Source organism: Carettochelys insculpta, chromosome 20 (genome assembly GCF_033958435.1).
Source record: "Carettochelys insculpta isolate YL-2023 chromosome 20, ASM3395843v1, whole genome shotgun sequence".
Classification (NCBI taxonomy): Eukaryota; Metazoa; Chordata; order Testudines; family Carettochelyidae; genus Carettochelys; species Carettochelys insculpta.
Window position 1 is genome coordinate 2,867,503 of NC_134156.1, and position 27,106 is coordinate 2,894,608.

At 54.6% G+C, this 27,106-nt stretch overlaps 1 protein-coding gene across 6 annotated transcripts in view; it reads right to left on the reverse strand.

Annotated features, from left to right (window-relative positions):
• ARHGAP44 (Rho GTPase activating protein 44) overlaps positions 1 to 27,106 on the reverse strand; it is an 88,293-nt gene that overhangs the window by 24,533 nt on the left and 36,654 nt on the right. For all 6 annotated transcript variants that reach the window (XM_075014746.1, XM_075014743.1, XM_075014747.1 and 3 more), the window contains exons 2-11: positions 18,208 to 18,247; positions 14,866 to 14,970; positions 14,318 to 14,394; positions 13,496 to 13,607; positions 12,847 to 12,923; positions 12,336 to 12,453; positions 7,276 to 7,344; positions 7,033 to 7,114; positions 5,236 to 5,363; positions 488 to 599 (exon numbers count right to left, since the gene is read on the reverse strand). In XM_075014746.1, the coding sequence (XP_074870847.1) occupies positions 488 to 599; positions 5,236 to 5,363; positions 7,033 to 7,114; positions 7,276 to 7,344; positions 12,336 to 12,453; positions 12,847 to 12,923; positions 13,496 to 13,607; positions 14,318 to 14,394; positions 14,866 to 14,970; positions 18,208 to 18,247 (920 nt within the window). The remainder of the gene's footprint in view (positions 1 to 487; positions 600 to 5,235; positions 5,364 to 7,032; positions 7,115 to 7,275; positions 7,345 to 12,335; positions 12,454 to 12,846; positions 12,924 to 13,495; positions 13,608 to 14,317; positions 14,395 to 14,865; positions 14,971 to 18,207; positions 18,248 to 27,106) is intronic.

Sequence of the window (27,106 nt, forward strand, 5' to 3'; positions counted from 1 at the left end):
TCTAAAATGGGGGCTTCCCCCATCTCCCAAGTTTCCAATTTTTCCTGTGAAACAAATTCTGAAAAAATATCGGTTTGGGTCGCTCAGCATGTTTCATGTTGGTAAAACTGGACAGGTTTGTTACAAACTTGGCTTTTGAAACTTTCCATTCTCTCATTTTTAAAAAACGGAGACAGAAAGCCATTTCCACTCGGCCAATCGAACAGCTCCATCCTGAACGGGCCGACCACATCAGAAAGCCTCGCTTCCCGGTTCTGAACAAAATGCCCTCGAGAGTGACACATTCCCACAATCCGTTTGGCTTTTGCGGAATCAGAAACTCCTCTTCTGGAAGACTTTCAGGTTGACTTTAGGCTACAGTGCTTTCTGCTGAAGAGTGAGCTCATCGCGGCGGGCACCGTAGGGGGAGACCCTCAGCTGGAAGAGCATCTCTAGAGAAGCAGACAGACAGACAGATTACTGAAGCTCTGGGGGTGATGCCCTCTACCTGCAATGGCATGGGGGTCTGCTGAGTACTCCTGCACGTCCACCACACAGCAGTCCAGAGCCGCCTTCAGCTTCTTTAACTTGGATGCTGAAGGAGCCACGCGGAAGAGACCCTTTGGGCAAAGGAGACAGGAGAGAAGTTAGTTCCAGTGAGACTCTGCTAACCTTATGGCAGCCATTGAATGCAGCACCCCAAGGACACAGCCCTGCAGACTGACCCAGGTACCACCTTAACACCCAGTCGGGGTCACCATCTCACCAAGCAGCGTCACGACCGACTGAGGCAGCAAGGAAATCCCTTTCCTGGGGTTCCCCTGACAAACACCTCGCACGGGAGTGCAGCTACAGGCTGTGATCCTCAGTTGGTGTAAATCGGCACCCACGGAGCAGAGGTACCTCCCTGGCTGTCAGGGATGCAGGAACAAGGGAAGTAGGCAGCTCAGACGTGGTGTGAGGAGCGTCTTTGCGGAAAGCCCTTCGTTCCTTCACGTATCTGTGCCCTGAGCCGCCACTCGTCACTCCTGTCCCCTCTGCCGGCACAAATAAGCTTGTGCCCCTAGGAGACCCGGCAAGGCATGTACCGGTATTGACCAACACCACAGCTCTCCAGCCTCTGCAGCAAGGGCCAGGATCTCTGGCTGGCAACTGTAGTGAACTTGCAGTCCCCAAGATGAGGTGCAGACGGGGACCTGTGGCTACAGTGACAGCTCCAGGGGAGCGAGAGGCTGTCTGTTCAGACCCCGGCATAACCAGCAGCGGCACCCAGGCCTTTGTTAAGGGCGACAGCACCAGAGGCAGCCATGGCTTGGGTGGGCTTTCAGATCCCAGAGGCCTCAGGCAGAAGAGGCCTAGCCTGAGCTGGAAGCCAAGCAGATGGGAGCTCTCACCCCTGGGGAAGATGATCATGAGAGCTCCTGTGTCAGGACAATCGCTCCCACCCTGCATGTGAGCAAAGACAACGCCTTGTGGGCCACACATGGAACCCTGAGGACATGCATGTGGGGCCACAGGTTGACCACTGTTGTAGAGGGTGGGATAGGCTGACCTGGAGGCCACTCCTACCAAAGCCCACCCCCACATGTACCCAGTGGGCCAGTCAGCCAGACAGCACAAGGAACGTGCAGCTAGGAGCCCCTTGTATCTTCCGGGTGAAAAACATCAGGCCAAAAAAGTTGGGCAGGGGGGGCTGAAGCTGCTTGTTGGGAGGCAGGAGGGAAGTCTGTGGTTCATCATGGAAAGGGAGCTGCCTACGGACTCTGGAGCTCCCAAGGATGTAGCTCTGCCCACGTTGACGGGGAGCAGCTCCTGACCAAGGGGGCAGAATGAGAAAAAGCACCAATGTCTGACTGACTCCATGGCACACCTCTGAAGATCCCTCAGCCTGGCACCTGCCTATCATAAGAGGTGGTGTTCTTGCCTGGGGTGGCACAGGAGTCCTCCAGTCTAACCAAGCTCAGAACCGAGTAAGGGCTGGGGCTCTGTTGGCTGTATTCGCTGTACTATAACTAGATCTGAGTGCACCAGTGACAGACGGCTAAAGACAGCAGCATTACCACGAACACAAGAAGTATCAGTGATAAGAAGGGCAGGGGGGTGATGTTATCTGATTGAAGTATTAGACATCTGATTAAAACGTGCCACGTGGCCAGAGAGCTTTCACCAGCATTTATGCTGAAATTTGATTGAAGTGTTGTTATTTTTCCTCTCTCTCTTTGAAGGTTGCATTAAATTGTGTGTGAATGGTGCAACACACAAATGACTGGGTGCTGACTGCCGTGCTGGTTGCGGGACAGAAGGTTATGTCACGAGCCAACTGGGCCCGCCCAGAGTCCCTTTGGACAGAATCTGTGTCTCATATCCATTGGGATGCTCCTGAGGAAAACTCCAAGCCATAGGAAATGAGATCTCAGGACATCTTGGTGCCTCTTCAATGAACACTGACAGGCTATGTTGACACTAGGCGACGTAAGTTGACTACAGATATGCAATTCTAGCTATGGCAACTGTGCAGCTAGAATCGACGGATCTATGCTCGGCTAACTTTGCCCTCTCTTCTGGGAAAGGTCCATGGGTAAAGCCTGGAGATGGGGGGGTAACAACCTTCGAGCTGACACAGATCATCGTGTGCGCTCTGTTCTTAAAACAGATGTGACAAAGAGAACGGTGCAAGGTTACTTACGAAGGAGTGTCTCCTATTCACATGCACTGCGGCTCTTGAAGGATTGATTCTGTAACTGAATTTGAAAAGATGTCTCTTTTTGCTCTTTTGGTTGCAGACCCCTGCCTTGGGGTCTGAGCTGTGCTTGAGGTTTGATGGGGGGAAACCTGAGGCTCAAGGACCGAGGTTCCAGCCATTAGCTGAGATCACCATTTACGTGGACCTGGGACTATAACTTTGGACTAAAAGAACTTTTTGCAACTATAAGAGCTCCACCTCTGTTATGTAACTGAACCTCAAAAATTGAGCTCCTGGCAGCATGTGCACTGATCTTTTCACCAATATGCTCTTCTTTATTGTAATCTAGTGAATAAGAATGAACTGGGAGCGTGTCTTTTGGACAAGATGGAAATATTCATCGACCTGAAAGGTGACGTGTCCCTTCCCTTGGGACTGGTAGAACTTTTTTGGGCTGGGGTGTCTGGGTGGAAGCCTCAGGCTGGGGACATTAAGGGCACCATGTACTTTGGACTGTGACTGACCAATAAGACAATACAAAGAAGCTGTTTTGTGCTGGCTTGGTGAGTACAAATATTGGAATAAGCCCCAGCTTTGGGGACTGGCTGTCCTGCTTTGTGCAGTGCGCCCTGAGTGACTTCAGCTGGCTCCCCTGGGACTCTGTTCATCACACAGGGTATGCCAGCAGCTGATCCATCTGTAAAGGGGAAAGTTTGGGAACCCCTCATCTGTCATGATGAAGAGAAAGTTTTACCCCTGAATCAAACCGCCTGGGGGAGACTGCAAACAGGCCCGCCCATTCCTTCAGCTTTTCAAGGCGCATCTTCCCCTAGAGCTCTGCAGCTGTAGCACGTTGGTACGACACTGACGGGACAGCATCTCCCATCAGCATCGATAATCCACCCTCCTGAGGGGCAGTAGCTCACCTGCCCACACTGCACTGCCTGCGTGGGCTGGGACAACTATGCCTGTCACTCAGGGATGTGGATTTTTCACACCCGAGTGACGAAATGATCCCGATATAGACCTGTAGCGTAGAGCAGACCCCGGGAGCTTCTCTCCATCATAGCAAGGCTGCAGGCAACAAAACACTAAGCAAAGCTGCTTGAAACTTCTTTTTTTCCCCCCAACTGGGAGGGGAAGCATCGGAAAACGACCAGCGACGTGTGGTCTCGGAAGTTTCCCAATTCCATATTACAGCCCAAGGCGTCTGAGAACTTCCAACAAGCTCTTAAGAAACATCTGAGCTTTGGGTTACTCCTTTGGGCCTGCAGGGGGCAGTCCTTTGTGCATCATTTCCCGGCCTCTCCAGACTGCAGGAGGACTGCCAGCTGCGTGTTCACACGCTCCGTCCCTGCCGTTTGAATGTGAGAAGAGGACTGCAACCGTTGCTTGTGCATCACCCCCTCCATCTCCCGCCGTGTGTAAAGCGTCTTTCCTGCTCGCGTGTCAAGGGAAGGAGGAAGAAAAGGCGCCTTTGCCTCCGTGGTTCAGAGCTGGAATGTGGTTTCTGCAGGCAAGGAACTACTTAGGTCTCAAGCCACTGACAGGCAACTAGGTGCCCTAGGAGCAAGGCAGGACTGTGCTAGCAGGGAGCTGGTCTAGGAAAGCGACAGAGTCCAAGCACAATCGGCCGGCTGCTCCCCTACCGCTCTCTGCCGTAGGAAAGGGGCTTCCCTGGCAGCAGGCTTTCGAGCGAACGAAAGCTCTAGCAGAGCAGGCTGAGCTCCAGCCTGGGGCAGATCTGGCGAGTGGCCACTGAAAACGAACTGGTCTGAGGGGCGGTGTGGGTCCAAATAATGGGAAACCACACCCCATTTCCACCTGCACTCCCTGCACGCCGCACCCCTCCGCACAGCACCTCTCAGCTTAGTCCAGGGGCCTCCAAGGCCACAGCACCCGTCGAGAACGTGACCGAGTTCGGCCTGTGTCGATAGCCACCTTACTGTAGGCCGAAGGGACATAGCAAGGGACCCAGGGTCCGGCTCCACCAGTGTCTCTGCCAGGGCCTCAGCGGGGCTGCCCCCAGCATACACCAGGTACATCTGCAATCACTCAAGGGGGCTGGTTCTGAGCAGGCTCATTCACAGACTGAGGCTTTGGCTACACCACTAAGTTTAGAGCGCAGCTGCTCTGGGCAACCCTGCTCTTTACCCAGGTGCTTTGCAGCCCTGTGAGGTGCTGCGCTGGGGGTGTGTGTGGTTGTTCTCTCTCTCTCTCTCTCACACACACACACTCTCCTCCCACTTCCCTTGAGTGAAAATCACAGCACAGTGCAGCAGCTGTCTGGAGAAGGCCTGGGAGGAGGCTGCCACATTTTCTCTCCCTGCTGAACCCAAGGCTGGTGACAAGAGCTGCCTGAAGATTTCCAGGGCCTGCCCCTGAAGTTTGTCACACATGGGTTTGGACACAGCGGCAACAGCAGGGCAGGGCCTTAATGGGGGCTTAGCAGAGTCAGGGATGTTCCGGGCAGCAAGGCACACAACTGACAGTGGTGCTCAGACACCTGGGAGCGCTGGGGGAGGAGGGAGCTAAGCCAGGGCGTAGCTGCAGCTGGAATGATGCCGACTCACCTCTTCCTGCATCCCGCACTCCAGCAGCATGGTGACGCAGGCCTCGATGGGGAAGGCGATCTCCCGCCCGCTGACGGCCAGGTGCTCCTCCAGGGGCTTCCCAAAGGAGGGCTTCTCGATCCAGGCTTCTGTACATGGATCCGCAGTGAGCAGGGGAGAGAGGGACCTGCGCTGGGTTCAGGGAGTGCGTTCACCTGCAGGACAGGTCCCCAGCCCCCCACCCTGCGGTCTCTCTGCCAGTGGGGAGCTCTGCCGACTGCGAGGTTCAGAGGGGCACATCCCCACGCTGCGTATCTCTGCATGCAGGGGACTAACCCACTGTCAGCTGTATCTACGCCCGGGCGGAGCTGAGCCAGGGCGTGCCATCGCTCTCCCTTGTACCGCTTCGCCAGGGCCAAACTCCAATGCTGGGCCCTCCCCAGGCTCTGCTGCTGGGTCAGCCTGAATGGGGCTGGCAGGGGAACCTGGGGGTAGCCCGTATGGGGGTGCCCTGGGGCCCTTCACCTGACCGCTAACGAGCTTCGGCTTGAGAGCTGCAGCGCTGATGCTTTCAAAGGGTTGGGGGGTGGGGCGGACAATGCTGCTTTGCAGAGTGGCAGATTCCTGGGCCCAGGTGTGGACCCGCAAAGCCCCGTGCGTGCAGCCTGTGGCCATAAACCAATGAGCCTGCTGCTGGTCAGGACTGGGCACTTCAGGGCTCGTTTGCTTTGGAAGAGAGACTCTTCCGCACGTGTCGTTCTGGGCGATTGCAAGGGGGGCACTGGAAGCAACCCTACCCCGGCTGGCAGCCAGTCCCAAAGGCCCCCTGGCCGCTCTCATACTTAACGCCCACCTGTACATGGCTGCTTAACCACCCGCCCACCCCCCACCTCCCAAAGGCAGCAGCTTTGCTGCAGGGAGCATTCCCCTGCTGCGAAGGTGAGAGCCACTCGCCAGGGCTGGAAGGATTCGCTGGCAAAAGTGCTACCCAACAGCAGTCGCATGCTGACACAGCCTCAGTTTACCCCCTGGCGAAGGGAGGGGAAGAAATCCACCTCCTGTGTGGGACAGACTCACAGGAAAGGCTCTTTCCCTCCCCAAGGAAAGGAGCAGGGACTTGGTGGGGTTTGCAGGAGAGACCCTGTGGGGCCCAGGCTCAGAGCTCTGTGGAGGGAGTGCAATTAGCAATGGCAGGCAAGCGTGCAGGGCGATTCCCTTGGGGCTTTGGGGGCAGTGGACCCTTGTGGGAGGACAGGCGTGCCGCTGCCCCAGAGCAAAGGATGGCAGAGTTGCTGACAAGCCCTTGGCAAGGCAGGGCAGCATGCAGGCGGGAGTCCCTGTGGGGTGAGAGGCAGTTCTGGCGGCAGGGTGTGGGCTGCAGTGACAGGGGCCAGGGCACTGACTCGGAGGACAGAGGAGAACTGATGGACAACTGATTTGGTGGGTGGGGGCGGCTGTCATGGAAAAGTGCCTCCCTGGCAGGGGAGCTCGGGGTGGGGTGATTTGGGCAGATGGTAGGGAATTTCCTCCTCCACAAACCAGTTCAGAGCAGAGGTGGGCAGATCTGCTTTTGACCAGGGGAGTCCCAGTCCTGGGGCCGGGGAAGGCAGGTCCACATTAACGACCACACTACTGAGAACCTCTGCTCCAACCTATGCAGGATCCTGCCTCTGGCGGCAAGCAAGAGCCAATGGGATAAATGACACCCCAGAGTACCAGGTAACGCTAGTCACTGGGGCTGCTGCTTCATGGGGGCCCAGAGCAATGGTCTGGCTCAAGCTTACCATGCAATCAGTTTCAGAAACACTGCGCACTTACCCTGCTGTGCTTTTATCTGAGGCAACACGTTCTGTAAAAGTGCTAATGACTTCCTATGGTATTCTGCTTGCACTGCTATTAACTGGAGAAAAGACAAGGGACAGATATTACGCCCTGCCACAGGGCTTTGGGAGAGGGGTCAGGGGAGGGCTGTCTCAATGGGGGACTGGTTGTTAATGCAGGGAGGCATCATGCAGAAGGAAAGGACAAAGCTAGAAGAGCCCAATCCCCACTGGCACTTACAGTTTCAAAGTAGTTTGCATAGTCTATTTCTTTGGCCACAAAATTGTACATGTCAGCCGAGAGCTGGTCCTGCGGAGAGCAGAAAATTAGCAAGAAGTAAACCCCCCAAATTCAAACCAGCCCCATCAGCTGGTGCAACAATTTCGAAGCATTTTGGGCTCGACTGCTGGCACGCAGGGTCGGAGATGCTTGGAGGAGCACAGCACTTTTGCAGGGCCACCTGGAAATGGCACAAACCTCATGGTTCATTGGATCCCTGCTACCGGGAACATGGAGGGCGAAACCCAGATGGGGGGAAAGATACACAGCTCCAGCTCTGGCAATCCTGCAAGGCTCAGCTTTCGTTACAGAGTACGCGGCGGGCAGGCTGACGCAGCAGGATTTGCAGAACAGAAATAAAACACTTCTTCCGAAGCAAGACTCCCACTTAAGAGCCCTAAGGTGGCTCTAGATTCTCATACGCTGTGCCAAGGGAATTCCAGACAAATCAAGAGAGCAGAATGCCAGGGGAACCGGTGCAGCGCAAAGGGATAATTTTGCCTTGAATAGTGACATAGCAAAGACCCGAGATGCTGTGAAGTTTGGAGGCTCTCTCCTGCCATTGGTACAGGGCAGAATCTTGCTACAGAAAAGCAACTGACCCACCAGGCCAAATTCAGAGCCATTGTAAACGTGGCTAGAACGCCATGACGTCCACGACTGGTGACATCCTGGGCTGAGTTTGACTCACAGGTAGCGGACATGGGAACAACAAAGGACTGGCCTGCTGGAGACCCGCCAAGATCTCTGGGGGCACCTCCTGATTTCTCGGCCACTGACAGTCAAAATATGCCATGTTAGCATCTGCACAGCAACAGCGGAGGCTTTAATACCCCCCCGCCCAACTCTGCTCTCTGCACGCCTGCGCAAAGAGCTAAGTGCTATTCTAGCCTGAGTCCCGACAGGCAGCCGCTCGGTCTGTGTAGGCACGTTCCAACCTCCAATGCTGGTCTGCAGGCCTGTGTCTGCACCACAGCTGCCTGCAGGGCGCACAAGGGGCAAAGGCTTTGCAGGGTCTGTTTCAGTGCCCTTGGCATGCCCCAGTGGCTCCACAGATACTTTGCAAGGGCCCGGCCTGCGGAGCTCCTGACACAGCGCTGTTCAGGAGGTTGCTCTCCAGACCAGTCCCAGAGAGAGGGCGCAGCAGTCCATGGACAAGGGAACAAGTAAAGCAGAGTTACGTAGCTCAGCAGGGTAGGCCCAGGACCCCACTTTGGCACCTCTGGGCTCAAATCCTGCTGGGGCCACAAGCAAAACAGCTGGGCCTTTGTGTGACTCTGCAAAATTAGCAAAGCTGTCAGCCCCTGCTCAGGAGAGATGCAGGGCCGCAGGAATAGCAGGACGGGAGCTTGTGGCTGTTTGCGCGTCCAAATTACGTGACAGCTGCAGTTCTCAAAAGTCTACACAGCAGCTGCTGGCTCTACTGGTTCCTCATCTCCAGGGGTACGCTCCTGCGCCTGCCCCCAGTTTAAGATTTCCCGCCATCAGCCCCCGACCCCGACCCCTCAAGTCCAACAGTAAAGAGAACGCGTGAGCCCCCAGCAAGCAGCTAAGTGCTGCCCTCAGACATATACCTGCACCAGCTCAGCATCTGAGCTTCTCCAACTGACAACCTTTGGGTGGCTGGTGGTGCCCTGTGTGTGGCCCTTGGTGGCCTTGTGGGAAGAGGAAGAAGAGTAATTGGATTAATTGGAGGAGGAATTCAGTCAAACAGCTGAAGTGCAAGTGTAGAGTATGAGGCCGGGGTGTGTGTCCCTTTTGGGCCATGAGAGTTAAAAAAAAGAAAATATCTGACAGCTAACAAGGGGATATGGCCCAGGGGGCTTTGGGTGTTGCTCTGGGGGTAAGCGTCATGGACCCAAAGGGTTGGCTGAAGACCACAAGGGGGAACAGTCGAGACGAGGGGAGAGGGGTGCAGAGAGGGCATGAGGGGAGCAGAGGTGCAACAGGAGAGTCAGAACCAGACATGTGGATGGAGACCCAAGGCATAGAGACAAGAAATGGCGATGGCACAGGACAGATGGAATTAGTGGCGGTGAAGAAGAAGCAGTGCGTGGAAGTGCCAGGAGATGAGGAGGTGGAGATGGGCACAGCCTCTTCTGAGAGGAACCATTTACTCCTCCCCGCATAGAACAGTGGATCCTGGGCCTCGTGTCAGACTGGGGGAAACGGGAGAACTTCCTTACTGAGCTGACTAACTGTGGAGAAAGAGTCACGGCCTAGAAAGGAGGCGGTTCAGGGATCTGCTGTAGGCAGCAGGATGGGATGACTCTTCCCCTCTGATGACCTGAGTTCAGACCCAGCACTGACCATTACTCACTTGTGGAAGTCTCGGGCTTTTGGACGGTGTGAGGGGGAATTGCTCTCCCCAGTCCCTGCCTCCCTCTACCCATCCCATGGAGCCATTGTGCTATCTAATATAACCCAGCCTGCGATCTTGACGTGGGAGAATTTGCAAGTCCGGGGCGGTTGCAGGCTGCAGATCAGGGCTGGGGTGCACAAGCTGCCGGGTTAGGGAGATGGTTAATCGACCACCTGGACTTCATATATTGTGCAGAACCTTTTTTAATAAGCTCCAGCAACAAACAAAACCAGCGATGTAAGTAAATGGCACGTTTCTCCCAAACCTACATTCACAACGATAAAGAGAAAGTAGGGCAGTCGGTTAGTTATCTTCGGTGCCTGTACATGAATGCAAGCAGCCTGGGAAACAAGAAGAATTGGAATTCAAAACACAGTTAAGGAATTATGATGTTGAATGACAGAGACTTGGTGGGGTAACTCACACATGACTGGGGAGCTGTCGTGCATGAGGAAAAGCTGTCCGGGAAGGGCGGCGGGGGGGGGGAAAAACATGGAGGAGTTGCACAGTATGGAAGAGAATAGTAGGATTGCTCAGCACTCCAGTATGAAACTGGAGAAAAGCTAGTTCAGAGTCTTTGGGTTAAGACTAGATGTGAGATCAACAAGGATCATGGTGGGCATCTGCTGTCGACCACTGGACCAGGAGGATGAGGTAGACAAGGCTTTCTTCGGACAATTAACAGAAGTTTCCAGAACTCAGCCCTGGTTCCCCTGGGGGACTTCAATCATCCTGACATTGGCTGGGAGAGCAATGCAGCTGTGCACAGAGAATTCAGCGAGTTTGGGGATAACTTCCTGGTGCAAGTGCTACAGGAATCAAGCACAGGGAGAAAGGAGAGCAGCAGATATGGAGCCTGGACTTCAGAAAACCAGACTGAGTCGCTCAGGGAACTGATGGGCAGGGTCCCTTGGGAGGCTGATGTGCAGGGGGAAAGAAGTTCAGGAGAGCCGGCTGCATTTTCAAGAAGCCTGACTGAGAGCCCAGGAACAAACCACCCTGGGGTACAGAAAGAAAAGCAACACAACACAGTCGACCCGTGGAACAGGTCAGGTGATGTTGTGGAGCCAAAACGACAACTGGGTTCAAAGAAGAACTCGGTGAGTTTGTGAAGGACGGGCCCCTCAATGGCTATTAGGCAAGGCGGTCAGGTATGTGCCTGTATGCTCTGGGTGTGCCCGGCCTCTGCTGGCCAGCAACTGGGGCTGGATAACAGGGATAGATCACTCAACACTTGCCCTGTTCTGGTTGTTCTTTGCAAGGCACCTGGCATGGGCTGCTCTCACAAGATGGGATACTGGGCTTGATGGACCCTTGGACTGACCCATTAGGGCTGTTCTGACGTAGTAGCTAGTCTGGGTTTGAATACAATCCTATCTATAAAGCCACGCATGTTAGTACACAGACAGGCAGGAGACAGATTTTCAAGGGAGCTCAGTTTCCACTGAGATGCTGAAATGGAAGGGGCAGATCTTGGAAGTACTCAACACGCTTTACAGGTTAGCTCAAAATGCACCAGTTAATACTCTGAAATCTTGAGCACAAAGCGATGCACGTGGAAAGTAATAACGCCATCTAGCTCTTACCTAGCACCCTTCCTCAGGAGAGCAGTTTACAAAGCACATGTCATTAGCCACATTGCACAGATGAGGAAACTGAGGCACACAGTGCCAGGGTGACTTGGTCAAAGCCACCCAGGAGGCCAGTAGCCAAGCCAGGACTAGAACTCTGGTCGTCTGAGTGCCAGTCTCATGCTCTCCCACTAGGGGACATGGCCTCCTCTTGTACGACAGCTTGTTAGGGTTCAGAATACTGTCAGTGCTGAATTTTGCCACGGTCCCCTAAGACGAAGGAGTTTGCTTTCCAACTCCAAATGATATCATCAGATGGAGCTGGCCTGGGGGAGGAGAGAACATCCTTTCTACATGGTTGCCATCCACACCAACCAACCAACCTCCAGGGGAAGAGGGGCTGTTTATCTCTAGGGACTCAGACACTGCTGTGGCACTTAGGCTCAGGACCAAGCACTCTCCCTCACAGATATTTTTTTTTTTTTTAAATCTACTTGTCCAAGACCCATAAATGGCCCCCTCAGGGGGTTGAACTCATGACGCTGGGTTTACAAGGCCAATACTCAAACCACTGAGCTATCCCTTCCTCCAACCTGAGGGGGAGCAGGTCAGGGAGAGCCCTCCCCACACTGTGTGGGATCCAGGCAGAGAGGATCAGGGGAGCTGGTATGCCCTGAGGCTGTGTGGGAGTCAGGGGAGTGTGCTGGGAGCGTGCTGGGAGCGAGGCTCTCTCCCCGCAGGCTGTGGACATAGGTCTTGCCTTGTATAGTACAAGGGCGATTGCTGGGCTCTGAAGTGGGGAGACACACAGGTCTCCTCTCCCTGCCCCACCTGGCCAAGGGTAGGATTCCCAGCCAGGCTGTAGGAGATAGTGAAGGCGAGGGCTGCTGACGCTGCCTGGCGGGCAGGCTGGGACTTCTGGCAATAGCAGGCCTCCACTGGCATCACCCTTTCACACCTCTGCCCTGCTCACCAGCGCGGGCCTGGGACTCCAACCCCCAAATCCCCCAGGCCCCAGAATCCTCCTTCCCTGTCCTGGGTGAGATACTGGCCGCACTGCCGTGAGAGAGAGAGAGAGAGAGAGGTACCCTGCAAATCTCCACTCTGTTTGCTGCCTCCTCCATCTCTTCCCTGAGAGCGTCTGCTTTGGCACCTGCCGGCTGCAGGTTGCTCGACACACCCGACGACTTCGATGACTGTTGCCACCTGAGGGGAGACGGGACAGAACTGGGGTCAGCAAATCCCACTGATAGGCCTGGCAGCAACAGAGGCAGCTCCTGGCTCTCTTAGCTGATGGGCGACCCGGACGCAAGCACTTGGTAACCAGGGGCCAAGACTGAGGCCCAGCCGCGGGGGCGACAGGGAACAAGCGTGCACCACTGCAGCCAAGGCCGTCCATGTCTCCTGGACACATCGAGCAGCTGCCCCCGCACAGCTGTCATTCGGCTGCTTTGAAATCAGCTCTAAAGCACTCAGGAGCATTTCTTGAAAACCACGGAAATTGCTTCGAAGGTCATTTCCCCCAGTGCACTGCAAGAGGCAAAGCAGCAGCGCAGCAAAGGCAGCAGGAGGGAGACCGACGGACACAATCCCTCCTACCTGGTCCGCGAGGAATCCATGTCAAGGACTAACTTCGCTAAGTGCTTCCTCTGTTTCTGGATATTTGGGATTTCCACCTGCAGCAGAGAGAGACCGTCACAGACGACGCGCTGGCGGCCCCGGCAATGCCCCAGGACTCGCGCTCCCAAACCCATGCGGCAACTGCACCTGTCTCAAGCTAAGACCTTCGCTGCCACAGCCGCTGCTCAGCACCTCCCATTCGAGTGGTCACAGAGGGACCCCAGCGCGTGCAGGCAGGCTGTGACAGCGAGATGGGAGTGCTCTGGCAGGCTCTGCCATCAGGGCCTGCCCCCCCCCGGGATAGCAAAACAACAAAATCAGAGTAAATGAGGTTCCTGGTTCTATGTTCTGGTCGCTGTTCCTTTGCTGGAACAGCTCATCTGGACGCAGACCCCTTGCAGGAAGGGCAGCTCAAACGCACTGTAGAATCCGGGGCATCGTTGAACGTGTCTGCCCCTTTTGCAGCCCCCTCTCTTTGCCCACCGTTGAGCATCTTCCTAACCCAAACAGGCACCTGGCAGAAAACCCCACTCTGGCTACAGGGGAGTCACCACAGCCTGCAGAGCCCATTGCCGCCACGCACACTGCCAGCCCCGCTGCTGGCTGTCAGTGCCTCGATCCCCCTTACCTCAGCCAGCACGAACAGAGGCTCGATCACATCTCGTTCTACTTCCAGCTCAAAGTGGATCAGCTCCTGGGCCAGCTTGTCCTCCGCCTCGCCACACAGCTTGAGCATCTTCCTGCAAAAGGACAGAACAGGGACCAGAGGAGTGAAAACCCAGCGCAGCCGCCCACCCGAGCCGTATGGCTGAGGCATTAAAAGGTGGAACGTGGCGGCTGGGACCGACTGCCGGCTGAGGGAAAAAGGGCACACGGGGGGCACAGGATGGGAGTGAGGCCTCAGCCAGCTCCAGGGTAGGGGTGAAGGGCAGCAATACCCAACAGGGGGGTCTGTCGTTAGTGGAGAGGGTTAAGGGTCACCCCGAGGGCCTAGTGCTGACAGGGGCTGCTGGGGATGGGGAACACCCTGTGTTCCCAGGGTAGGGGGGCTGGACATGAGGTCACACCCCCTCCAGAGGGGCTGTGGAGAGACAAGAGTGTACCGCGCCCTGTCAGGGTGCTCAGCCCCCAGCTCCGTTTGGTGCACGCTCACTGGGGCGGGGGGTGGGAGCTGGAAAGGCGGAGGCCACACAGGTGTCCGGGACTCGTGTCCCTCGGCAGGTGTGGCTGCCCCTGTGGAGCAGAGCCTGGCCATAGACTGTGTCCCTCTGCTCCAGGGGGCGCGGCCCCCCATCTACCCATCCCCACAGTGCAGCCAGTGGAAGCCTGGGGAGCCGCGGGCTGTGTGAACATTTCACACTCACGTCACACAACGGTCACCCGCACAAGCAGCCAGGCTGGGGAGAACCTGCAGCGTGTGGGCAGCCACGTTCGGCTTAGAGCGTCTTACCCCAGTAAAGAGTCTTCCCCTAGGATGGTGGAGCCTTCCGTCAAGCACTGGGCCAGCGTCGTCAATGGTAGCTTTTTCTGCAGAGGAAGAGAGATGGCTGGGAACAGTTGTCTGATGGAGGACAGGCTGTTCAGCCCAGGATCCCAGGCCCACGCTACCTCCCAGTGGGGCTGGCAGCGGCATGCTCATTCCTGGGGAAGGGTCTCTCAGCCCCTGCCCTGGGCTGCATGGCTAGCCAGCCGGTAAGTTGCCCACCACACAGCCTGAAGGCTGTTGGGCAAAGCAACTGCTCACTTCTCAAATGGTGCAGCAAAGATGGATGAATGAGCCAACCCTCAGCCATATGCATGGGGATGTCTGAGCTGGGACCCGGCACTGAGGCTCATGGTCCAGGCTCGTCCCTGCCACTGGGGGGGTTTACGCTGTTGATGTGCTACTCTGTAGGTGGGGACTCCCCGGGTCATACAGCGGCCATCGGAGGCAGACACCCACCCTCGCCCCTCTCCGGCCTGCGTCCATGGCCCCAAATTCTTAACATGGCCGCTTACCGAGCGCTTGTCAGCATCCACGCCCTGCTGCCCCTGCAGACAGGCCGTCAGCTTCTTGTGAGTGCTGTGGGAGACCTGCTTCACCAGCTCCAGCCGCTTCTCCACCTGCCGACAGAGGGACACGGCTGGCAGCACGTCAAAGGGGCAAGCAAAGAGCAGGAGAGGGAAGCTGAGAGAACTGGAACTGAGCTCCCCAGAACTGAGTTTACCCAGGGTTCTAGATAAAGGCTGATGCATCCTGGAAGGGAGGTGGCAGATGTTACATTAAGGAAGCAAGGAGATGCTGGTTCCCAGTCTCTCTGGGGACAGACACCTGAGAAGAAAATTAGCTGTTTGAACAAACTGAAATAGGGACTTTCACTATTCCCCTGCAAATCGTGAAAAGTGTCCCACTGGGGCCAGATTCTGCTCTCCCAAGCGCCAGCATAAAGCCAATTAACATCACAGACTTCTAGGCACTTATCCAAGTTCATAGTGGTGTAACTGAGAACAGAGTTTGGCCTTTAAGTGCTAGATTAGCCAGCAGGATTCCCAAAGATCTGACAGCCTTTAGGGAGGATTTGGATGCTGCCAAGAATTTCTCTTTTTTTTTTTTTTGATTGTTATGGGAAAATTAACATCTTCATTTATGGCCCAGCTCACTCTTCAAGGCAAGGGGTCTCTGCGTGAACAACAATGTGCCTGGATCAGGGCCCTACATCAATCTGAACTAGATTATTTGACGCTGGCTGAAGAAGGTCAGAAGGACAGAGTTCTGTTATCTACATGTGCAACTTCACCATATGCCATGGGCTGCATTAGCCGAGATCTTAGGAACTCGGGTGCAATGCACAGCTCTGCCACTGACTTCCTGTGTGAGACTGGGCAAGTCACATAACCCTTCTCTGCCTCGGTTTCCTCATCTGAAAAATAGGTAAAGTGGATCTTATTGGATCCCACCTTCTGGGCAGGTTCTGAAGTATGGAAAAAGGTGTTCAAAAAGTGGTTCGAGGGCCTGTCATGAATGCAGGACGCTTGGTAGGATTTTTATGAGTCCCACGTGTGCCTCAGTTTACCACCAGACTTTGTATAGCTGTGCAGCACGTATAGCAAGGACTCACGCAGCTGCCTGGCTGGAGACCAGAATCATTAACACACTGACAAGAGGCTGCAGACCTCCGTGGCCAAGACATTTAGACGTCACAACTAACACTGGCGAAAAAGGAGATTTCCTCCCCCATCACAGAGTCCCAGAGCTCACACGTCTATGCTGCATTTTACAATCTTTAGCTTGAGCCTCCGTCAGGTGCCCCAGGCTGGCTGGGGCTATTTAACTGCTGTGTAGACACACCCAGGGACACAGGACTCTCACCTGGGACAAAAAAGAGAGGAGATGGGCAACCTGGCTGTAGCTAGCAGGGACGATGGTCCTACTCTGTGCTGCTCGGTGCTAACCTGAGGACTTCCTGTGGTCCGTGCAAATACTTCTGAGAGCACCAAGCGCTGAAAACCTAAAGAACAAGCCCTGGTCTACGCTACAGACCTGTATCAGTGTAACTCCAGTGACAAATCCACACCCCGGCTGATGGAGTTACACCAGCCTAACCCCAGGTGTAAATAGTGCCATCTCTCCTTTGACCTAGCGTGGGCCTCTGGGGGAGGGAGATTAACTCTGCCCGCAGGAGAGCCCTCTGGCTTCACTAAAGCACCCCAGCCACACAGCTGCACCGAAGCAGCACTTTCAGGGTGGGACGTGCCCCAACCCTCCTACAGGCGTCTGGCCTGACTAGATTCAGACCCGGGAGCCACGAGCACAGACAGGGAAGGCGGGCACCCCAAGAGCCAGGCTTGGAGACGCCCTTTGGAACTAGTGGACTCTGGGGTCTGGCACATTAACAAGCCTGTGCCTGAGGGACTGGCTATGGACGGGGTGGAGACCAGATCTGGTGGCTCTGCGACAGATCCGAACAGGAGATGGGCAATAAAAGGGGAAAGCAGGAGTGTGCTGGATTCCTCCACGCCACTTGAAAACTCTCCCAGGCAAAAAACTCATAGAACCATAGAATCCCAGGGCCGGAAGAGACCTTCAGAGGTCATTGAGTCCAGCCCCCAGCCCAAAGCAGGATCAGCCCCAATTAAATCATCCCAGCCAAGGCGCTGTCGAGCCAACACTTAAAAACCTCCAGGGATGGAGATTCCACCACCTCTCTAGGTAACACATTCCGGTGCTTCGCCCCCCACCTGGTGAAACAGATCTTCCTAATGTCCAACTATCCCCTCCCACTCCGTAACTTCAGATCATTGCTCCTTGTTCTGCCACCCATCACTGCAGCACACAGCCTCTCTCCATCCTCTTTAGACCCGCCTCCAGGCAGTTGAAGGCTGCTATCGAATCGCCCCTCACTCTTCTGTTCTGCAAACTAAATAAGCCCAGATCCCTCAGCCTCTCCTCACATGTCACGTGCTTCAGCCCCCTAAGCATTTTTGTTGCCCTGTGCTGGACCCCCTCCAGTGCATCCACATCCTGTCTGTCCTGGGAACACGGCAAGGGCTGCTCTGGGTGGCCAAAGCACCCTGGTTCGCCCCAGACAGGGGCTGCTCCCACTATCTGCAGCAGGCTCCACAGGACTAGATCAGTCCCCTGCCCGTGGCAGGTGGGGAGCTGCCCCCGCCCCCACTAGTTAACCAGAAGTGGAAAGCATCACCTCTTAAGCGTGATGCCTCCTGATTAGCCCATTAATCTCCTGCATCCCTATTGGGAAGCAGTCCTTGATCTGACTGTACATGAGCTGATGCCAACCTTGACGGCAAACGCTTTGTGCACATACAGCGAGACGAATGAGCAGTCTTCCCACCAGAGTGCCTTGCAGGGCTGCCCCCCTCCCGTCAGCTTCAGAGGGGGGAGTAAAATGGACCTTGTGGTCGCTAGTGGTGGGTTTGTTCCTGAAAGACTAACTAGCACCAAGTATCAGAGAGGGAGCCGTGTTAAGTCCGTAGCTTTGAGAACAAGTAGTCCTGTGGCACCTTATAGACTAACAAGATATTTTGGAGCATAAACTTTCGTGGGCAAAGACCCACTTCACCAGATGCGTCTGACGAAGCAGGTCTTTGCGCATGAAAGCTCATGCTCCAAAATATCTGCCAGTCTATAAGGTGACACAGGACTTCTTGTTGTTCTCATAACGAGCACCAAGTTATACCTGAAGGTCTGGTCAAGCCTATGGATGGGAATCCAGGCCTCCCAAGTCCTAGGCTAGAGCCCTGAGCACCAGACCAGCCGGCCTCTCGAGGGGCACTGAAATCCAGGTCCCCAGCAGGTCTCAGACTGCAGTCACCAACGGTCAGGAAAGGGAGTCAATTTACCTGCAAGAGATCATCACTCAGGACTTCTGTCTTCTCAGCTCTGTAAGGAAAAAAAGCGAAAGTTAGTGCGACAGACAACAACCCTTCAGTGGCCTTACCCCTGAGCCCCGGACGCTGTGGGCAGGGGTCGGGCTGCAGAGGCAGGGACAGAGCTGCCCTCCAGTGACCGAGGAACACCGGGCTTTGCTACGCTGCCCCACAGTCAACGCCTGAGGGTTGCAACAGGAGAGCAGCAGAGCCACTGGATCTGCAAGTCCTGTCCTGAGCTCACGGACCAAAGCCTGGGAACGGGACTATCTGAACAGAGAGCGGCTCCGACTGTGACAATCCCACCTAAAGTTACTTTAATGGAGTCAGGGTTTGGCAGATATTCTCCTCAGAGGGGGAGCGGAACTGGTGAGTGGGCTTAGCCACAGACACAATGGGATTTAAACGCCACTGAAGAAAAAGTCCAAGGTCTGATTCAGAGCTAGCTGCCCGTGCTCCATGGACTTCCTGACTCACACCTGCAAGGGAAGATTCAGGCCCTGAGTGTGCAGGAACCCTGCCAGGCGTGCCCAGGGCCGTACCTCTCCCTGAGCCTGCAGATGTAGCGAGAGCGCCGAACGGCCGCCATTCCTCTCAACAGCGCGTTAAGGCCGAGAAGTCGCCTCCCCTCCTCTACTCCCGCCTCCAAGTGCTACCTCTGCAATCTGCTAGAAACCTGCCAACCCCACCTGGCACCAGCTCTCCCCAGCCACCTGCCCAGCCATGCACACCTGGGTGGCGAGATGGTGCCCTGGTAACACACTGCATGATTTGTCAAAGGCTGAACAGGTTTATCGCTTCCTGCGCAGCAGAAACATTTCCCTCTGCAAGGACACTGCAGAGCAACGCAGTCCTCCACTGACACAGCTGCTAAGTCAGCGGCTCACACCCACGCTGGGAACAGCAGCGGGATGGCCGACTCCCCAGGTATCCCTCAGGCTTTACTGCTACTGAGCCTTCTGACAAAGATGTCCCAGCTGCCTTTCCCTAACCGCTGTGCTGAGGGTGGTGCTGTAACCTCGGGGACAACCCTCCAGCTCTGGTGCAGAGACACATAGGCTCCTACCTGGGACACCTATCCTTGGGATTTATGCAGGGCCACTGAAGCACCTGGTGCTCCACAAGATGAAATAAAGGCAGGCCCTGTCCTGGAAATCTTGCAGGCTCAGGGACAGACCTGGGTATGACAAGCAGCAGGGAGGAAGGCCTGACTCAGACTTTTTCATACCCACCTTCGCCCTGCCTTCCCGCTGTGAGTGAGGGTGACTCACCATGGCCCTGTATGCAACAAAAGACAGCAGCACTTCAAACGGGGGGCCCAAGCCATTCGCCTACCCGCCACTTGCTACGGAAACACGCTGAGCTTTCTGACTGACGTGGCACAGCCCAACTGCTGCAGACAAGCTGCAGGGGGGACAAGCGGTGTATGGGGGAGGGCGCAAGGCAATCCAACGGGTTGGGTCACGCTGGGCACAACTGGTGACTTTGGGACTGCAGCAACCCCTCGGTCCTCTGGGCAGGCTGGAAGTCTCCACGGTGTGCTCAGATGTAGCTCGTGCAGCTGTGCACCCTTCGCTTGCGTTCAGCACAGCAAGGGATGGAAAACGTACAAAAAGGTGGCTTGTGTACCTAGCCTGCACCTGAAGCACTTCCCAAGAAGCGCACCCGCTCAGCTGTGCCCTTCGTTGGTCTGACGGCCCCCCCAGAGTGTTCCGGGTGCTCCCAGCACAAAGCAAAGGCGCGGTCGCCAGCAGGAAGCGCTCCCGCTTTCGCTGCGGCTGGGTTACGGCAGCAGGGATGTAACACAACCAGATGAATGCGGCAGCAGGAAGGACATTCAAAAAGATTGTGCTTGTTCAGTCTCAGCAAACGCATACGCTGGGTCTCGTGTGCGCAGTTGGGACATGCAGATACGTACTGAAAGGGGGTGAGCTCACCCAGGCAGGGGTTTGAACAGCCATGGACTGCTGAGCAGCACTGGGAAGAGGCACCTAACCCAAAGCGGTGCATGGAACTCGCCTGGGAAGGGTTACCCGGGTGCTGGACTGGCCTCTGACTGCAGGGCCCAAAAGCCAGCCTGGCAGACTCCTTGCTCTTGCAGGGCACATGGAACCCACACACCTGCTGGGGGGTGGGTCACTGTCCCATGGAGCAGCACCTGGACCACGAACATGGAGAGCAAGTGAGTCTCCTCTATAGCATTCGCTGAGCAGCACATGGCTTTTAGCTCCTAGTGTAGAAGCTCCTGCGCTAAGCTCCAAGGGTCCCAGGTTTGAGTCTTCCTGGGGGTGGTTACACGCACCCAACTTAGCCCACAGTTTTGTCCCCACTTTGCTTCCCCGGCCTGTGGGGTTAGCTTGTCTCATTGGTTCCCTGAAGCCTGGATCTGCTGCCCTGCAGGTCCCACCGGAGAGGAGGGAGATTTGGTTCTGCAGGGATCAAGAGGGAGTTTTGAGCAATTAATTAGACTTTGCTCCATCTCATTATTTTGTAACAACCGCACATCTCCCCCTCCAGAGGGGAGGCCTCCAGAACTCCCGGGGTAAATTAAAACAAAGAGAAAAGTTCTGAAATTGGGGGGGGGGGGGCGGGCAGGCTGAGCTGTGGTGCACGAGCAGAATTACCCAGCTGCACTGCACCGGTCCCACACGCCAGAGCAGAGGGAAGCATCTTCACTAACTCAGACTGCAAAGCAATAACCAGCAAGAGGAGAAATAAAACATCCCCCTCCCCTACTAGTGCCAGCCTTCCACAAATCAATGCAACTATCACCCCACCCTGGGCTTTCAAAAGGCAAAGTGTGCGCACAGCAGCCTGTGGAGAGTCAGAGCCTGATTCTCCGAACTTACCATGCGAGACAGCAGAAGGATGGCTCCAGATTTTCACTAGTGCAAGAGGAGAATCAAGCCACAAGTCTGAGTTATATTTCATTGCTTGAACCTTGAAGGCCGCGTCCCTAAAGAGGCAGCTTCTCTCACAAACATGCAACGTACGCCCGTGTTAAATGCCGCGCGCCTCCTGCCTCAGAGCGAACAGGGCAGGAACTAATTCAAACCAACTCGCGTTGCTTCCTCACGATTTAGCGCTGACACAATCCCTGCTCCTAGTGACACCTGTCTAGTCGGAACTCACGCTCAGCATAGAACAAACAGCCCAGGACGATCACGCACCAATGCAGCCCTAGGGGCATCTCCAGCATGTTTGCATTTGAAGCTCTCAAGGTCCTTGCAAACATGCAGACACCAGACAGTCACTCTACTAGCACTTCTGTACCAGGAGAGCCACAGCATGGTTAACTGAGCTGCTCAGTGGTCACAGAGAGGGAGCCGGGTCAGTCTGTCTCCTAACAACACAAACCAGCCATCATGTCACACTTTAAAGACTAAAAAAATAATTGATCAGGCGATGAGCTTTTGTGGGGCAGCCCCACGTCTTCAGATCCGGAGCAAGTGCTATACTGGCAATGGTGCTGAAAGTGAATTGACACGATGAGGTCTGTGGTGCTGTTATACGTCAATTCGCTTTCAGCGCCATTTCAAGTACAGGTCTGCAGAAGTGGGGCTGCCCCATGAAAGCCCATCACCTAATCAGTTATTTTGTTAGTCTTTCAAGTGCCACATGACTGCGCTTTGGTTTTGAGTTGCTCAAGGCCACTCAGTTAGGAAATGGCAGAGTTGGGCTTCAATGGAATCGGGGGCCTCCCTTCAGGAATCCCGAATCACCTTCCTGTAATATTGCTGCAGTTGGTCTGAAACTAGGATTAACCAAAGTATCTGAGGTGCCCTGCGGCTGAAGCTGTAACCTCTATCACAGCATCCAAATTCGTTGGGGGTTGTGTTGGTGCTTCTGAGGATTAGGAGGGCCCTGAGTTGCAAACATAAGCAGGTGATATTGAAAAACGTCCCACGCTCCAGGACAATTCAGATCTTTCAGTAGAAATGCAGAAAGTGAAATATTTTTAGCAGGAAGTGCTGCCATGGTGCCCTAGTGGGAGTTGTAGCTCAACCCAGCAGTCTGCTCTTTAGAGCAGGATGGGAGCAAATAACGCCCAAACTACATCTCCCAGCATGCACCACAGTCTCCCTTCTTGGAAAGGGAGGTACATCATGGTAGTCCCTGTCGTTAAGGCATGATGGGAGATGTAGTCCAACGTGGGGGTGGGGAACCCTGGCCCAGAAAGATTAATAAGGATGTCAAGCAAGCAAACTACAACTGCCGTGAGACACAGGGAGGGCATTTCTGAATCAAAAAACTTCCATTATCGGCTAAAATATTTTGTTTTCCAAGTACAAAAATGAAATATTCTGGGAAAGCAAATTCTTCTTGTGAACAATTTTACAGAGTCAAAAATCCAATTTTCCACTGAAAACAATTTTGATGGAAAAGTTTTGACCAGATGCCCTGAATCAGAGCCTGCTGCTGACACTCAGAGAACTACGAGAGGCTACAGAACCAGAGGGGTGGTATGTAACTTGTATGTCTGTACCTTGTTTTCCCCTGCATTGCTGGGTTGCAGCTCACGACCATGCTGCTAGCTGGTACCACCCTTATCAGTTCGATCACTCCACTGACAGATCATAAACACAAGCACAGCTGAAGTTTAGTAGCTGTCTGAAGCCCTTACACTTACTTTCACAAAGCTGCCCTCCGATAAGAAAAAAACCAACCAAACAGCAGCATCTAAAGCTGAGCTCAGACAGCGAGAATCCTCTGTGATCTGACCTCAGTATAAGTCTTGAAATAAGGTTTACACACAAATCCCAAAAGGGTCACAATCCCAAAATGCAAACTCTAGCCTAGAGCACTTCGGTTCTCCAGTCCAGCTGGAGTCCACCCACCTGGCTCATCTTAGGACACAGAACTACAGCTGATGCCAACGAGCTCAAGTGAGCCACAAACACCTTATAAACGGAGAGCTCAAAGGCCTCCAGGTAACAGAGCAATAGGGCTGGATGGCTCAGGGAATCAGTTTTGGAGTCAATCGCCCAGAGGAGTCAATGACTCCAACCCAGCCTTGGCTGCTAACGACCGGCTGTTGGGTGCCCTATGTGAAACAGGCTGGAGTTCTGCAAAGGGAGTCACTTTCACGTACTTAGAGGCAGAGTGATCCTTGGGAAATAAGACTAGGCCATAAGGACCTCTTGGAGTACTGGCAGCTCTACCACTGACCAGAGGAGGAAAGAGGGAACACCTCTCCAGGACCCTTCCAAGATCCCAAATGATTATTGGATTACCATTGCTCACAGGAGTCCCAGTGGTGGGGTAAGACCCCACTGTGCTAGGTGCTGTACAAACAGCACAGCCTCAGGGTCACAGCCCCACTCTCAGCACATCAGGAATCCATGTCGCGTAGGGAACACCTTCTCTGCCTGGGCCTACCGCAGATTACAGAAGCCAAAGCTCTGACACCAGAGCAGATCTCTGCTGGCAGGTGCAGGTGTCAGAGCACGCTGCAGCATAGCCAGCAAAGCCCTTCTGCTCAGGCTGTGTCCACACTGCAGGGGTTTTTTGATGCTCCTAATTTCGACATTCTAATGTCAAAATAAGCAGTGCTGGGAAACGGCATTCCCACAGCCACGGCCGGGCGAAAGGGAGCGATCTCATTTTCAGCCGCAGTTCTCAGGCACAGCACTGCAAAAGGAGCCTGCAGATGAGCCAGTAAGAGCTGTGCTTTCCTCACACTCACAGTCTCTTCCGAAGCTGAAAGGGAGCAGGTGGATCAGCAACAGGCCTTTGCAAAGCTGGAGTAGTTATTTCAAGGGAAAAGCCCTCTTACAGCTGGAACGCTCCTGCTTGGCGGGTGAATGCTTTGGGGGATTTTCCGAAAGAAAGCAAAACAAAACAAAACAAAACCCACCCAGCGCAGACAAGTCCCAAGTACAGTGAAAGCTTCAGACCTGAGCCCTGGAAAAAGCAAGACTGACTGAAGCTCTCTCTGAGCGTACTAGGGGCTGGGCACACAAAGCAAGTTAAGCCAGCACAGTTGCTTATTGGTACAACTCACAGAGCCAACAATAAATCCATTTAGGTAGCAAATTAAGCACAACCATTATCTTTTGAAAGCTGATTATCAGACTATCACAACCCTTTCCAAAGGTGCAGCAGTGCGAACGCTTACATTAAACTCACCCAGACAATCTCTGGGATAAGCTAGCGCTGGAGTAAACAACGCACCACTCATTTAGTAGCGCTAAATACAGCACATTGGATTAGATCTTTCATACACCCACGGGCTGCAAAACGGGAGCGGGAGGCGAATGAGTCACAGAGGCTTGCAGTAGCCTGAGAAGTCTCTAACCTCTCTCCCAACCATTCGTTAATGCAACAGTAAAGTAATAAAAGACACGGAAAAGTTAAGGTTACACACTCCTGAGCTATTTTCTCTTTCTGCTTTCCTTCTCAGCTACCCAGCTTACTGCACCTCTGCTTTGCAGCGAAACGTTTACTCTCCAACGGACAGGAGGAGCAGCAGGGCTGCGAGAGCCTTCCCTTCTCCCTAAAGCCGCATGTTGCTGTGCCTCATGTAGCTGCGGGTGGGATCAGTGGTCCAAATATGGGATCCACTTTGGGTCACATTTTGGCTCCTTACAGTTCCTTTGTGGAGAGTTCCCCCGGCTCAATACGCGAACATAGGACACGTTAATCACAGAAGCAAGCGACTGACCTCATACAACCCTTTCCGATTTGAGTGACGCAAAGGCAAGAGGGGAGATGCACTAGCTGTATCCACTGCTCATGTGCCCGGCTTCTCGGGTCAAACTAACCCCTTGCACTTTGGGCAGGCTCAAGAGAACCAGGAATCATCTCCAGCCACAAGGGCTGTCTTCAGAAAAGGGAAAATCACAGCTTCACTTTGTGCTCCTGTAGCAGCATCCCTCTCTGGATAGGCCAAAGCGCCCCCGCGCGAACCCACTCTGTCCCAGGTGTCTCAGCGAGGCTGGCCTGTGTCCCTGTGACACAGGCACAGGGTCAAGGACTAGCCTGGGCCGTGCAGGGAATCCAGGAAGGAACAGGGCACAGAGCCTTTCAAGAAGGCAGACGCTACACTGCCCATTGCACTGCAAAGGTTCTGAGCTCCCGATTCCCTTAGGCTGCTTAGAAATCCCCATCCAGATTGGCTGACTCCACAAAACGACCCTTCTACCCCTCCACCATCGCCTCATGCTACCTGGCCCTGGGAGCACCTCAAACATTTGCAAGTAACTGCCCAGGGGGTTCCCTCCTCCACTGCCAGAGGATGCTTCCAAGGCCAGTTCTACTCCCCCTGCAAAAAGCCACTCAGCTTGACAGTGCGCGTGTGCTGGGAATAGACTCAGCCCCGGCTGCAGACAGACGATTGAAATTAAGCCTTGGTAGAGGAGCAGGGAAATGACCAGCTGCCCAATATGGCACCAAGTGGGTCCAGCAGCCAGCGTGTACGGGGGGGCCACAGCCCCAGAAGGGGCGGGTCCTTGGGCAGAAGGGGCGGAGCTATCTGTCCCTTTCCAGCACAGACAGCTACATGGACCTTGTACCAGCCTCTTTCAGCAAGGAATGTAAAACCCAAGGGACGTTTTGCCAATCAGCTGCACAGAGTTTTCACTCCCCCACTCGGACGCAGCCCACGCCCGCCTGCCCACCCCGCATCACCAACACTTCAAGTGCTGCACGAATCACGCCACCGAACGGCTCATCCTTAAACGACTCCTCAGGAGTGGGAGAGAAGGAGGAGTCAGACGGGGCGGCTATCCAAGGGCAGAGCTAGCATTTGCAAAACGCCTTGTCTGAAAGCATCCTGTGTGTCTGGGCAAATTAGCACAGAATACGGCAAAGCCAAAAATAATACTGCGCTGTATCGGGTGCAAGCACCCGCCCCCCACGCACGCACACGCACACCGAGCTATATCGGATGCAAGCGTGTGCACGTGCGCGCGCGCACACACACACACACACACACACACACGTTATTGGCCTGCTCTCAAAAGAGATTGACCTCCAGCACCCTGAGAAGAAAAGCAGGAATTAGTTTGCCAGCACGTGTTAATTATATAATTGTTACATGCACAAAGGGAAGATTTTCACGGTGCAAAAAACATTCACTGCCCACTTGCACAGCGCATCCCACGCGGAGGAGTGAACCACCTGCCTGACTCCCTGGGATTTCATCCAATGTTCCAAGAAAACTGCTGTGGGCTGAAGGTTGGGACGACAGGCAAGACTTGACTAATGGCTGATCCGGATGCAAACTTGCCACAGCTTTAAGCTCCAACATCCCATGATTCTGCAAAGCTAGAAATGGGAGACTGAACGGACTCACTTCCCCATGGCAGACGTGATGCTCTCCTCTAGCTGTGGCAAGCCCAGAGAGATCCCTTGTGAGTAAAAAATTTGGGTCACTTGGGCAGAGATCTCTCATCTGTCTACATCATCCCCTCCCGAGTCCTCCACAGCCCGACTCCTAGTTACCAAGTATCTGGCTTCGCAGGCGAGGGATAACGAGAAATAATCGCCAGTGCTGTTTAGCCTGTCCCCAAATCCACTCCTGAAGGAGCGGTGCTGGGATGTACAGGGACCATGCAGAATGGGGCGATTTGCTAGCATGCGTTTCCCACTGCCCATACCATGTGCCGGGCGAGGACAGACGAGTGAGGTCCCAGCCGCGGGAGAGGCCGATGCACTGAGTAACACAGCTGTCCCACACCCATGCTGCTAACACCGTCCTCTGCACTGCTGAAATACACCTGCCTGCTGAGAGACGCTTCTCCCTGGGCACCCCCTCCCCACGCCGTGCGCAAGGCACACAACGGGGTGTGCATAACGTTACTGTTGACCACAGCTCCCTCTAAACCTTTCCGCCCACGGGCAGAATACAAGTTTATGTGCAGGAGGCAGA